The sequence below is a fragment of the Trachymyrmex septentrionalis genome, unplaced genomic scaffold, assembly GCF_001594115.1.
Source record: "Trachymyrmex septentrionalis isolate Tsep2-gDNA-1 unplaced genomic scaffold, Tsep1.0 scaffold62, whole genome shotgun sequence".
Taxonomy (NCBI): Eukaryota; Metazoa; Arthropoda; class Insecta; order Hymenoptera; family Formicidae; genus Trachymyrmex; species Trachymyrmex septentrionalis.
The window spans coordinates 3,406,769-3,419,075 of NW_017305800.1; the positions used below are offsets into that span (position 1 = coordinate 3,406,769).

The 12,307-nt window shown below is 31.8% G+C and overlaps 5 protein-coding genes across 9 annotated transcripts; 3 read left to right on the forward strand and 2 right to left on the reverse strand.

The window, feature by feature from the left end:
* Positions 1-263: 263 nt before the first annotated feature.
* LOC108752794 (very-long-chain (3R)-3-hydroxyacyl-CoA dehydratase 2) lies at positions 264-2,051 on the forward strand. Its single transcript, XM_018493883.1, has 5 exons — positions 264-706; positions 891-1,011; positions 1,320-1,558; positions 1,641-1,822; positions 1,915-2,051. The coding sequence occupies exons 1-5, from the start codon at positions 627-629 to the stop codon at positions 1,995-1,997; spliced, it is 705 nt and encodes a 234-aa protein (XP_018349385.1). The 5' UTR covers positions 264-626; the 3' UTR covers positions 1,998-2,051.
* A 336-nt stretch (positions 2,052-2,387) lies between these two features.
* On the forward strand, positions 2,388-4,491 carry LOC108752740 (39S ribosomal protein L37, mitochondrial). 3 transcript variants are annotated; one of them, XM_018493782.1, is made up of 7 exons: positions 2,388-2,701; positions 2,846-3,030; positions 3,112-3,336; positions 3,399-3,518; positions 3,604-3,710; positions 3,795-3,977; positions 4,050-4,491. In XM_018493782.1, the coding sequence occupies exons 2-7, from the start codon at positions 2,855-2,857 to the stop codon at positions 4,469-4,471; spliced, it is 1,233 nt and encodes a 410-aa protein (XP_018349284.1). In that variant the 5' UTR covers positions 2,388-2,701; positions 2,846-2,854; the 3' UTR covers positions 4,472-4,491. The 3 variants fall into 3 exon arrangements, with proteins under 3 accessions (XP_018349284.1, XP_018349283.1, XP_018349285.1); XM_018493781.1 differs by having other exon boundaries at positions 2,851-3,030; XM_018493783.1 differs by having other exon boundaries at positions 2,612-2,630.
* LOC108752742 (cyclin-dependent kinase 20) lies at positions 4,436-6,359 on the reverse strand. 3 transcript variants are annotated; one of them, XM_018493787.1, is made up of 6 exons: positions 5,876-6,061; positions 5,565-5,753; positions 5,237-5,473; positions 4,940-5,167; positions 4,553-4,735; positions 4,436-4,478 (listed from the first exon to the last, which is right to left on the reverse strand). In XM_018493787.1, the coding sequence occupies exons 1-5, from the start codon at positions 6,059-6,061 to the stop codon at positions 4,580-4,582; spliced, it is 996 nt and encodes a 331-aa protein (XP_018349289.1). In that variant the 3' UTR covers positions 4,436-4,478; positions 4,553-4,579. The 3 variants fall into 3 exon arrangements, with proteins under 3 accessions (XP_018349289.1, XP_018349287.1, XP_018349286.1); XM_018493784.1 differs by lacking the exon at positions 4,436-4,478 and adding an exon at positions 6,297-6,359 and having other exon boundaries at positions 4,580-4,735; positions 5,876-6,064; XM_018493785.1 differs by lacking the exon at positions 4,436-4,478 and having other exon boundaries at positions 4,540-4,735.
* A 151-nt stretch (positions 6,360-6,510) lies between these two features.
* Positions 6,511-7,683, forward strand: LOC108752797 (trafficking protein particle complex subunit 6B). The gene is made up of 2 exons (XM_018493888.1): positions 6,511-6,888; positions 7,112-7,683. Exons 1-2 carry the CDS (start codon positions 6,730-6,732, stop codon positions 7,511-7,513), a joined length of 561 nt encoding a protein of 186 aa, XP_018349390.1. The 5' UTR covers positions 6,511-6,729; the 3' UTR covers positions 7,514-7,683.
* A 946-nt stretch (positions 7,684-8,629) lies between these two features.
* On the reverse strand, positions 8,630-12,279 carry LOC108752736 (cystathionine beta-synthase). Its single transcript, XM_018493775.1, has 6 exons — positions 12,048-12,279; positions 10,733-10,860; positions 10,298-10,407; positions 9,850-10,199; positions 9,237-9,761; positions 8,630-9,154 (listed from the first exon to the last, which is right to left on the reverse strand). Exons 2-6 carry the CDS (start codon positions 10,813-10,815, stop codon positions 8,714-8,716), a joined length of 1,509 nt encoding a protein of 502 aa, XP_018349277.1. The 5' UTR covers positions 10,816-10,860; positions 12,048-12,279; the 3' UTR covers positions 8,630-8,713.
* Between the last annotated feature and the right edge of the window lie 28 nt (positions 12,280-12,307).

Consider the following 12,307-nt stretch of genomic DNA (forward strand, 5'->3'; position numbering starts at 1 on the left):
TTTTAGACTTGAAAAGAATGATTCTATCTCAGCAAACAATCATTAAACAGTTGCAAAATTGTTGTGTTCTGCTGAACGCAGCCAATAATGAAGATACAAAAATTGTAGTTAAAAATATAAACCTCAAGTGCAAAAAGATCACGAAGCATTTAGAGCGAGAGGAAAAAAGATTCAATTTTGCAGTTGGAAATTCTGAAATTTAATCGGCCGATTTAAGTCAGAGTTGGTCGGAGTTATAAATTATGTGTGACTGATGTGACTGTTGTATTATAAGCTCGACTCTAAGAGGAGTAGGAGATGATGTTTTGGTGGAAATTGATGTTTTGGTGGGAGTGCGGAATTTATAAATTCATCGATCACTCGATGTGTTCCATATCGATGTAAAAATTTGTATATCGTTGCAAAAATAAAAAATAAAAATCGCTGAGTGAGCAACTAATGCTTACTTCGCAGTTTTTTTTCTTATAAATAATTGCGTAATATTCGAAGGCGTATGACCAAGGTTTTTTGGTTACATGTGTGCATATTAAAGAGTGATTACATTCTTCAGGATCGAGGAAGGGTATCAGATTAAATTTAGTTCATCGCGAATTATCTGAGAACATTTAACGAATTTCCACGTAAAAATGGCAGGAGTGAAATCCAAGAAACCAAGCTCTTTCTCGAAGTTGTATCTGGCATCGTATAATCTCGGCCAGACTTTGGGGTACGTTTTCTCTTGTAAATAACAAAATTAACAATCCGAAATTCTCTGAACTACTTTCATATGATTAATAACTTTTTAACACAATATTGTATAACTTTTTTATTACTCTGTTCTAGAATTTATTATAGAGTTTTCTTTATGTATTTTTTCTTCTTAAATTAATTTGGGAATAAATCTATTTCAGATGGAGTTACTTATTGTATCAGATTATACAACATTATCTTGAATCTTCCTCCTCAGATAATACCTTGTGGAATAAAACCAAGCTACCTGTAATCGTTTTTCAAAATGCAGCTTTATTAGAGGTATTCAACGATCTTAGAACTTGGTTGAATATAATGAGGCGAGCAGATAATTAATTATTTGAAGCTTTTAAGATTTTAAATTTTTACTGAAAATATATTAAACGAATTACTATATAATCTAAAAAAGTTGTTAAAATTAAGACTAAAATGTAATTAAAATTATTGACAAATAGCACTGAGATACAAATTTCATGAAATGTTTTAGTAGATTAGAGACTGTACGTGCTACCTAGCTTCTATGTATATTTATCTCTTAAAGTATTGTGTTAATTATGCATCGTTCATTATATAGAAACTTCCTATTTCAGATAATACATGCAAGAATCGGGCTGGTACCATCCAATGTTTTAGTCACATTGGCTCAAGTCTTCAGTCGTATCATGCTTGTAAACGGAGTCCTTCTGGCTACTCCTTATACATACGCTGCTTCGTCTCCAGGTCTTCCACTAGCTCTCATCGCATGGTCCATTACAGAAATCATTAGATACTCCTATTATTTCGTAAATCTCGTCTCTAGTATTATGCCACATGTATTAGTCTGGCTGAGGTGAGTTTAATCTCTTCTACCATTTTAAGTCTAAAATTACTTTCATATATATAAGTCACATTAAATGGGAACATGCTTCTAGATATACTACATTCATCATACTGTATCCAGTGGGCGTGACTGGTGAACTATTGTGTTTATATACCGCCGTAAAATACGCCAATGCTAATCCTGACTCTTGGAGTTATGTTCTACCAAACAAATGGAATTTCACATTTAGCTATTTGTATCTCCTGATAACAGTTATGCTATTTTACATTCCAGGTGAATATAAAAAGCGTGTAGATACAAAAATAAATCATGAAATTATTTGAATTTATGAAATTATTCATAACTACTTATATTTTTCACTGCAGGTTTTCCACCACTTTACCTGCACATGTTTGCACAAAGGCGGAAAATACTTAATCCTAGTGCTGCTACGAAGAAAACTAATTAATTTAAATCTATATACATTTGTTGTATATTTTTTATTTTCATTAACATATTTATATGTACAAAAAAGGGATGGAGGGGATTTATATGTTATTTAAAATGGGTACGCATATAGTAAAATATTAAATATAAAAATATAAAAAGTGTATGTATTTTGCTGAAGTTGCCAAAGCTTTGTGATAATTTTTTATAGAAATAAGATATCTAGTTTTTACCCTAATTCGATATCCGTTAGAAAAATTTATAAAAAAATATTTGCTTATTAAGAGCTTACTTAGAATAATAAATAAAATGACCAGTGTCGGTTCAAATTGGCATTTTATTTATTATTTTTTAGAATTTTCTTTAGAGCCTATTGATTTTATTGTTACTAATTAGAATTTCTAATTCCATTATATGTATGCCAAGTCTCAATCCGAATGTAACTTCCATTATCAAAAAGGTCAAGATCAATTTTAGACAACTTTACTTGGAGTGCATTTGGGAAGACGGTTTTAGCGCTATTATGTATTCTATGCTTTATCATTTGTAGACATAAAACAAGGATAGAAGAATCCTACATTACCGATATAGCTTGAATTGAGACCACAGAATTCTATAGTATATATAGAAGCCTGTGATTGTGACATATAGACATGTATGAACCGGAAAGTATATTAAAGATTTAAAAAAAGTATTACATACAATTTGATTTCATTACTTCTTATCGTAAGTAACGATATCGAATATTATACGATTTTTTATATAGTTTGATAAAAATTAATATTGATAAAAAGAGAAGTTTTTTTTTTAATAATCCGCATAACCTCGAAATTTTTGCAAAATTTATATTATTAATCTTTCTGTTTCAAGTAAAGAACAATGAAGCTCACGGGGGTGTTATACAAGCAACATATAGGCAGACAGCTTAAAAAATTATGGTATGTGAAGCGAGAACGCAAAGTGAGAGATACCAAAATAGAAGGAAAGTTGTCGAAATTGGGAATTCAGGTGAAGGATCCCTTAGAAGTGATCAGTCCAAAACGGGAATTTTCAAAGTACTTTTTTCTATAAAGTTTGCATTTTTTGCAAATTCTATACTGCATAAGACATTAATTGTAAATTGTATTTTATACAAGGTTAAAGCTAGAATTTTTGAAGCCAAGACCAATAGTGTTTGACGAAACGCATCCCGACTGGAAAGCTAAAGTTTGCTTGATATTTAAGGATAATAACGTTTTGCAAGAAGGATTTCGTCAAGCACAGATATTGACGAACACTGTGTGTCTGCCGAACAGTTCTTCAAATTATATCCAAGATTTATTTCCAGATCTACCGGAACATGTAGACAGCATAGTAAAACGGTATACTAAATTATTTGTTTTAATTCTATATATATATATATATATAATTGTTGCCATTTTAGGATAATTTATACTTCGAATATATTTGATGCTCATCAAGAAAAACTACCAAAGAGGAAAGATCCTGAAAGACCTGCATGGGTGTTTCCTAGAGATTATGGTATAACTAATCGTAGAAAAATGTTAGTGAGTTAAAAAAGATTTAAGTATTATTTTTATACAGCAAAAATGTACATTTACACACTTATTTCTTGAATATTTTTACAGGCAGAATTTATCTAGAAAATTTTTACAACTTTGCGAGTCCTTATCGGGTCCAGAGATCGCACAGAAACGATGTATATTTTATAATGGAATCACAAAGTTAAACTTAGGTAGCTTAGCTATAGATAATTAAATATTGCAATATTTTAATATTGCATTCAACTTTATTCAAATAACATAAAAATGTTTCCTAGATAAGGAATCAGACCTTATTCAATTTACCCTAAGCTCAGATGTGACGGTCATGTCGGCAAATCCTCTAAAACCAATAGAAAATTCTAACAGCAATATGGAAATAGATCTTCCGAATATGCAGCCACTGCATCACACTATTGGTTTGGACGAGACAAACTTCTACAAAACTGAGGATATGTATCGTAAGTTTAATGCTGATTATTTCCAATATATATATTACAATATATTTTTAATATCAAGTATATTAATAACAGCTGTCAGTCCAACTATACCTTGGATAAACGTCCACACTATTTTTGTGCATTATGACCCCGTTTATGTGAGAAATAAGACGGAATTACCTGTGACACAGAGTCAGATTTTTAGTCGCACTTTGATAAAAACGTACACCATGGCGGCGTCCTGTGCACGGCAAAAGTTTGGCTCATCCGTGAAGAAACTACCAGAGCCCGTGACTGTGCAATGTATTCAATCAGATGGAAAGAATTATCACTTTTTCGTATTTCAACTCAATTCGTTAGACGCCAAGGACGTCAGTGTAAAAAATTTCTGGTGTTCTTTACCGTCGTTGACGCTTTATGAAAAAGCTGAATATGATAATGGTAGACCAGTAGTCGAAGGATATAATCCAGAGGTATTCAGAAGAATACTTGCGCTTTACAGGAATGGAAGTTAAATAAAATCTGTTAAATAAAATTGTTAAAGGATTTTCTAATTTTTTCTATAAAGAATATTTTTATTTATACTAATAACATACTATTAATATACATCATGTCATTCATCGTTATACAATGCTTAGAAGATTTTCGAAAAGCGTGTTTGGTTGCACATTCGGATTGATTTCTTTCGATTTTACGCGGAGACGATGATCTGATGGTGGTTTTATTAGATTTTTCATAGAGGGATATGGTTTGGAGTAAAAGTATGTGTGACACAATGCCTGCAATAATAATTTCTTATTTTTATTTGTCTTATTTTATGTCTTAGTTTATATCTTCTTTTGCTTTCTCTTTAATGAAAAGTTATGGAAGAACAGTATAAAAATAATAGTCACTAATAAAAAAAATCAAGGATAATAGGGATCTTATAACTCTGTGTTATATACCTCATTATTTATATATCATTGTATAATTTTGTATATTACCTGTTCAGCTGTGAGACGTTTCGAAGAATTGTAAATCAAAATTTGCCTGATTAAATCGATAGCTTCTGGCTGAGCATCTTGAATAATATTTTCCCATGATGTGCTTTTGTGATAAGGAAAGGTGATTTTGTTGTAATCCGGTAACGAAGTTAATTCGGGCCAGGATTCGGATGTAGGAGAACCCAAATACTTTAGAACAATGGCCAATTGTTCGATATCAGTTTCACCCTGCAATTACGGGTAACAGAATATTGCTATATAAATTAATAATTTATTTATGAAAAAGGAATTATTTACTGGAAATAATGGAGAAGTGTTCAACATTTCACCGAATATGCAACCAATCGACCAAATATCGATCGCAAATGTGTAATAACGTGCTCCATAGAGCAGTTCCGGTGCTCGATACCATCGTGTAGCGACTTGATGTGAATACGGCTTTGTACCATCCTTCCACATCAATCTGCTTAAGCCAAAATCCGCGATTTTCAGGATACCTTTCTCACTAATCAACAAATTCGCAGGTTTCAAATCCTAAAATGCGATTCCAAACTCTTTAACATTGTAAAAGATTCGGATTACGTATATCTGAATTTGAATTATTTTTAAATAAAAAGTTGTGTACCCTGTGCATTATATTTTTACCATGCACATATGCTATGCCCTCCAACAACATTTTCATATACGTTTTAATTTGTGCCAGCGTCAAAGATATCTCGAAGTCTCTTAATACTTCCCATAGACCTGTTGGCATGTATTCAAACACCATTATGAAATCTAAACCATTTGGAAAAGCATCTAGTAGTTCCACGACCTGCGAACAAATGATAATGCATGCAAATTCCGTTGAATTAATTCAGAAAATTACAGTAAACGCTTTAAATATAATTTTTCCTTGAAGAAAGTTAAGAAGATATTAGATGAAAGTAAGCTTACATAAGGATGCTTGAGTTGTTGCAGACTTTTTACTTCGCGTATGATGGATGTCGGTAGACCACCCTCGATCTTTTTAATCAGGATTTTCTTTAATGCTACTTCTTGATCTCGAGATGAGTCGTGCGCTTTCAGGACTAAGCCTTGCGCTCCTTCACCGATCTGACCGTTGATAATATATTTGTCCATATTCTGTTTTATTCAACAATTTATATTATTAAAATTACGAATAACAAATATTTTTTATTACTCTTATATAAAAATAGTCGCATATATATCAATCAATATTTGTTAAATAATTAAAATATATAATCAATTATTAATTAATTAATTTATTATTATTAATGATTATTATTGTAAATGTAATAATTAAATACATAATACTTTATATAAAATATAATCGATAGAAACTTAATATACTTACTTTTCAAGATTTTTATTAAATATAAATACAAGGAAGATTAACGTGATTATGTGAACTGAAACATATTTTTTATGTAAAAAGAAAATAATTATCGGTGTACGATATGATTATCCTGCAGCGTGGAACAAGCATGCTTTACAGTTTCCATGGTTACCATTGTGGTACACTATTATCATACAATCGCTTCACAGCGCATGCGCAAATCTGTCAAAGATATCATATGTTTTATCATATTTCGTCATATGCGCCAAGCAAATTTTGCAGTCAGATGCGCAGTGAAAGTAATTTTTCTTTAATTAACAATCTAGGAAAAGTTGACGATTGTGTTCAAATTGTTTAACATTTTTTTTTCTGTGAACGATACATTTATACATTAAGTTACATAAGAAAATATTAACTATCTGTAATCGAGCCAAAACGATATCGTCGAACGATGAAACAACAGATAATTGATTCTAAAGCGAATCCCAGCTCAACCGGGGAAGCAGACGACTGTCTCTTCGAATATTTACACGCCGAGCTGGTTAATTATGTTTTGAGCAGATCGTCTAATGCTGCGGGCACATCTAATGCTGCTTGTTCGTCTAATGCAGTGAGTAATTGATCATGACAAGAGTAACCCAGCAAACATCAACAAAATTATAATAATTTACTCAACAATATAACTGTAATCTAACATATTGTGTCATATTACAGTTATATTATTGAGTAGAAAACTATAGCTAACAGGTATATATAATTTACTTTTGGCTGAGAATAACCAAGTCCTATTATTTACCATAAAAGAACTCTTAAATTTTTTTTATTTTTGATAGGAAGGTGAGGAGGAGCTCTCGCGTTTAGAATGGATGGGATTTAGCGTCGGATATAGAATTATTGAACGACTGACGAGAGAGTGGAGCAGATTCAAGGACGAGCTAGACATGATCAAGTTTATCTGCACAGACTTCTGGTCTAGCCTGTATCACAAACAAATCGATAATCTCAGAACTAACCATCACGGAGTGTACGTGTTGCAAGATAATGCCTTTAGGTTGCTAGATAAAGTTGGTACGAGTAATAGTAAGCAGTACCTCAAGGAGAGCCCTCGTTTATTGGCTTTCACTTGTGGCCTTCTCCGAGGTAGTTTAGCGAATCTTGGTATTATTAGCACTGTCACAGCAGAAACTACTACGTTACCAAGCTGCAAGTTCCATGTTCAAGTTCAAAAGATTTAATAGCCATTTTGAGCGACTCGAGAAATAAGAAGATACAGAAGTGTAAAAAGGTACATATATAGTAAATCTCTTATGTGAAATATAAGGAAATATGACTAGATATTCATCGTACTATGTCATGTATTTTTATTGTATTTAGTGTGGAAAAAATATATTATATTATAATATTCCCAGGGATGAAATATTTGTTCTTTCTGATATTTATCTTGTTGTATAATGTTTATATCCATTTGTAAAACTATGCTCTAATCCCAAAATATAATGAAAAATAAAGAATATATGTATATACATTTATACAACGATTTTCGTTTCACATTTTTTTTTATTTTGTTCATCTGTATTTGCACTTACATTGGTAAATATTCATAAAATTACTACAAAAGTGGAAAATATGACTTAAATACTTAAAATGTATAAATGCCATAAACATTAACAATTTAGTTCTCATATTAGTTTAAAAACGACATCTAGATAGATGTATAAATTCCATATTGACAATTCATTATACGAGGGTCGTTTGAAAAGTCCGTGCAAAAATAAAAACTACTTAATTTTTTGGGATAAACTTTTTTATTTTTCAACATAGTCACCTTTTAGGCTTATACACTTCGTCCAACGCTGCTCTAATTTATTGATCCCTTCCGAATAATAGGATTTGTCCAAGTCTGAAAAATAGCCATTTGTTTCTGCAATCATGTCCTCGTTTCCATAAAATCTTTTTCCCGCCAGCCATTTCTTTATATTGGGGAACAAATAGTAGTCCGAGGGAGCCAAGTCTGGAGAGTAGGGGGGATGTGAGACGAGTTGGAACCCTAATTCCATTAATTTTGCGACCACAACTGCTGAGGTGTGAGCTGTTCCATTTTTTGAAAATCACTCGACTTCCTCGATTCAAATGAATGCCAAACACAAACAAATAGACCGATCTGGCTGTAACTTGGTGTGTGTTCCTCCAAGAGATGCTACTAACTAAATCTAACCTTGATACGCGCCAGTAGTGTCATCTCTCTGACTTTGCACGGACTTTTCGAACGACCCTCGTATATTATGTATAAATATTTTTCAACTTATACAAATATAAGAATATAGTATCAAACACAATATTAAAAAGGAAGAAATTTCCTGACGTAATTAATCTTAATTATCTGTACATATACAGGTGACAATCTTGATCACATACAACATGGAACAGACTTTATGCTATGCCATTATTTCTTTGCCATCATCATCCTTAGTGATAAAATCAAAAATTTCGCTTCGACTTACAAGTCCGATTAAAGCATCATGGTCGTCTACAACCACGGCGTAAGGTTCTTTTTCAAGAATACGCGACACTTTACCGATTGTCATAGAGGCTGTGACCTTCATAAACTGTTTAGTCATGATTTTCTCAGCTAAATCGGTTCCATTCACCGTACCGGATATTAAATGAGATAGAAGGGTATCCAATGCGATAACTCCTAGCACTTTTGTTTCCTTTGCATCAGTTACTAACAATTGCTGAATATGATTAGAGGATTTAAAAAAATCCACAACATTTTGACATGACATCTCTCTTAATAATATATGCTTCTTTAGTGATAACTTTGATACCGGTAAGTTCCACCACTTTTTATTTGCTTCTGTTGAAGGTTCGGACACCTGAAAGTAAATTATAACTTAGTAAATATTTAATAGTTGCAATAAATTTACGATATTCTAGATGTATAATTTATAACTTTACCAAAAAGTCTCTAGCTTCCATCCATTGATCTGACACAAATTTAGTCATGTAATTTCTTATACTGTCCGGTAGGATAACGACCAAACGTTTATCCGCAGGCAAGTCTTTGGCGACTTTCAACGCCGCCGCGAGTGCCGCACCACTGCTAGCGCCACACAACAATCCTTCTTCCCTAATTAATTCTCGTGCCGCTTTTAAAGATTCGTTGTCTTCAGTTTTTTGCCACTCATCAACTACTTTACGATCTAATACCGTAGGAATGAAGTCATAACCGATTCCTTCCACCTCATAGAAACCAACGCTGTTTTCATTCAATTCAGGTGGTTCCGCTAAAATGCTGCCTTTAGGATCTACTCCGATAATTTTAACACTAGGCGACAATTCCTTCAATTTTCGTCCAATTCCGGATATAGTACCTCCAGTGCCAGCACCAAGTACCACATAATCTATATTGCCGTCGCATTGCTCCCAAATTTCTGTTGCAGTTTGATCATAGTGCGCCAATGGATTACCAGGATTTGTATACTATATGTAACATTTAATAGTATTTATGTTAAAAATATAATTCATTAATTTTTAAAGATGTTTTAGGAAAGATATTGAAATAAGGCACCTGATCTAAAACAATACTATTGGGTATTTCCTTTTGCAATTTTTGGGCAACACTGATATGCGCTTCCGGACTGTCCCAAGAAGCTTCAGTCGGTGTTCTAACTATATCTGCACCCAAAGCGCGAAGCACATAGACTTTTTCATTAGACATTTTCTCTGGCATCACGATGATGCATTTATAGCCCTTGACCACTGCGGCCATGGCTAGACCGATTCCAGTGTTTCCGCTTGTTGGTTCAATGATTGTATATCCCGGTTGTATTAAACCCTTTTCTTCCGCATCCGAGATCATTCTCTCCGCTATTCTGTCTTTGACAGATCCTCCGGGATTAAAGAATTCACATTTAGCGTCTGTATAACATAGAAAAATTTTCTCACCAGATTTTTTTCATTAAAGAAAATTTCTATTCTATAAAATATAATTAATATAATATCAAATTTGTACTAACACATTTCACATTTGATCCCATGAGCCTTGGGAATTTTATTAAGCCGAACAAGAGGTGTCTGGCCAATTGTACTTAAAATGTTTGGCAATATCTTTTTACGATTTGGAAACCTAGAAAATAACGCAAATATGCTATTATCATATATATCTGTGTTATATTAATATCTTACAATAACTATCTAAGTCATATTTATTTGTAGTTTATAGCAATATTTATGACAAGTTTTATAATCTCTCTTTGTTTCATGACAATGTAGTAATAACATATTTGTGTGGTTTACTGATAAACTTTGATATCTCAAAGCATGTGGTAAAATTTTTCTTCTGTTAAAATTAGCACAAGGCTGTAATGTATATCGTGCAATTGCGAAAATATGTGTAAATTATATGGACAAAATTCTTTGTAAAGCTTTCAATTCAATTATGACAAACTTACTCCGTTCGTTTCGTATGTGGTGAATTTTCCCCATTCACTTTATATGTACATTTAGATGGTCGGTCTGGCCGTATCAGTTCCATTATATAACAGTCTTTTCCTTTGTTTATCAATCAAGTAAAAATTAGCTATAATAAATTATAATAATATAAAAGATGTTTAAAAAATTATTTATTTATATAGTAGATATATAGTACACACCACTCTGAATATAAGACCTTAATGAACATAAATCAAAAATTCAACCGTTTCTGAGATATAAACATTTTTTTTATATGTTAGCATCATGAATGACTTCTTAATGGCTTCTAGGTGTCTCATATGATGTTAATTTCAGTGCTTATAAATATTCTAAATGTCTCCATTCAGTTTCCATAAATACTTTATAACAGAAGATTTCACAGTCAATCAGTTATAACTGTGTAATCATCAAATAATATGTAGACCTGCCAGTTGATAACAAATGATTTATTGCCAGTGAAATTTTCTGTTATAAAATATAGGAATAAAATGATGAAATATGAATATAAAAATTAAATGAGAACATTCTAGAAGCCAATAAGTTATCCGTAATGCCGCTAACATACTAAAAAAATGTTTGAATCAGAAACGGTCAAGCTTTTGATCTACGTTCATTAAGATTGTTTTACGCAGTAAAAATATTTAAGATATTTAAATATCCAGAAAAATTAATTATAAAGAGTATTAAAAAAATCATTCAGCATTTACAATATATATGATATATAGCACATACAATGTGCTGTCTATCATATATAAATGCTGAATGATTTTTTTAATACTCTTTATAAATAATATCTCTCAGATATTTAGAAAGTACTTTAAATTTATAAATACATCTTAGATATTTAAACATCTTAATTATTTAATTATAATATCTTGCATATTTAAATGTGCATTTAAATATATCTTAAATACTTTAAAAGATATTTTAAAGCTTATATGTGTTTTCGCTATTAAGTTTTAAAAATTAGTTAACAACTTAACAGCAAGACATAAACTTTAACGTGGCAGTAAATAAGTTACTTCTTTTGCAATTGTTTTTTCTTGTTTTTCTTGCACAATTAAATTCAAATTCAAGAATGTTCTAGAGATAAAACTGTAGAAGAAAATGTGATAACCCAGATAGCCGAATCTGACGAAAACAGATTTTGCAAAGTTTGTCGGTAAATACTTTGTCAGCAGAAATAACGAAATTTGGCACAAACATGATAGCAAATCGACTGCGGAAAAAGCCGAGCGAACTCTACAATCTCGTGACTATTTAAATGATACGCAATGATTTCAATTTACTTACCACTATTATTAGCGTTAATCGAGATTAATCTATAAAATTAGTATGCTGGTTCTTGCCAGGTACAGAAGCACGCTTTATCACAGAACGCCAAGCTTGAAGCGAAATACAAATGTGAAATAAAAAGGAAAGCAAATATAAGATTCAAAATATATCTAAACTGTATAGTGTATCACAGTCGCGTTGTTGATCAGAATAGATTGAGTCTCTACAATGGGGATCACAACCTAGACCAGAGTTGGACTGAAGTGCACTGAAAATCG

Bases quoted from the DNA above. Each gene is read 5' to 3' on its own strand.
- LOC108752740 (XM_018493782.1), top strand. From the start codon at position 2,855: ATGAAGCTCACGGGGGTGTTATACAAGCAACATATAGGCAGACAGCTT. The intron at 3,031-3,111 runs GTACTTTTTTCT...ATTTTATACAAG, and splicing joins CCAAAACGGGAATTTTCAAA to GTTAAAGCTAGAATTTTTGA. The intron at 3,978-4,049 runs GTAAGTTTAATG...TATTAATAACAG, and splicing joins CAAAACTGAGGATATGTATC to CTGTCAGTCCAACTATACCT.
- LOC108752736 (XM_018493775.1), bottom strand. From the start codon at position 10,815: ATGGAACTGATACGGCCAGACCGACCATCTAAATGTACATATAAAGTG. The intron at 10,408-10,732 runs GTAAGTTTGTCA...GTTATTTTCTAG, and splicing joins CCACATACGAAACGAACGGA to GTTTCCAAATCGTAAAAAGA. The intron at 9,762-9,849 runs GTGCCTTATTTC...TGTTACATATAG, and splicing joins ATAGTATTGTTTTAGATCAG to TATACAAATCCTGGTAATCC.
- LOC108752797 (XM_018493888.1), top strand. From the start codon at position 6,730: ATGAAACAACAGATAATTGATTCTAAAGCGAATCCCAGCTCAACCGGG. The intron at 6,889-7,111 runs GTGAGTAATTGA...TATTTTTGATAG, and splicing joins CTGCTTGTTCGTCTAATGCA to GAAGGTGAGGAGGAGCTCTC.
- LOC108752742 (XM_018493787.1), bottom strand. From the start codon at position 6,061: ATGGACAAATATATTATCAACGGTCAGATCGGTGAAGGAGCGCAAGGC. The intron at 5,754-5,875 runs GTAAGCTTACTT...ATTTGTTCGCAG, and splicing joins AACAACTCAAGCATCCTTAT to GTCGTGGAACTACTAGATGC. The intron at 4,736-4,939 runs GTAATATACAAA...TTATTATTGCAG, and splicing joins AACGTCTCACAGCTGAACAG to GCATTGTGTCACACATACTT.
- LOC108752794 (XM_018493883.1), top strand. From the start codon at position 627: ATGGCAGGAGTGAAATCCAAGAAACCAAGCTCTTTCTCGAAGTTGTAT. The intron at 1,012-1,319 runs GTATTCAACGAT...TTCCTATTTCAG, and splicing joins AAAATGCAGCTTTATTAGAG to ATAATACATGCAAGAATCGG. The intron at 1,559-1,640 runs GTGAGTTTAATC...ACATGCTTCTAG, and splicing joins CATGTATTAGTCTGGCTGAG to ATATACTACATTCATCATAC.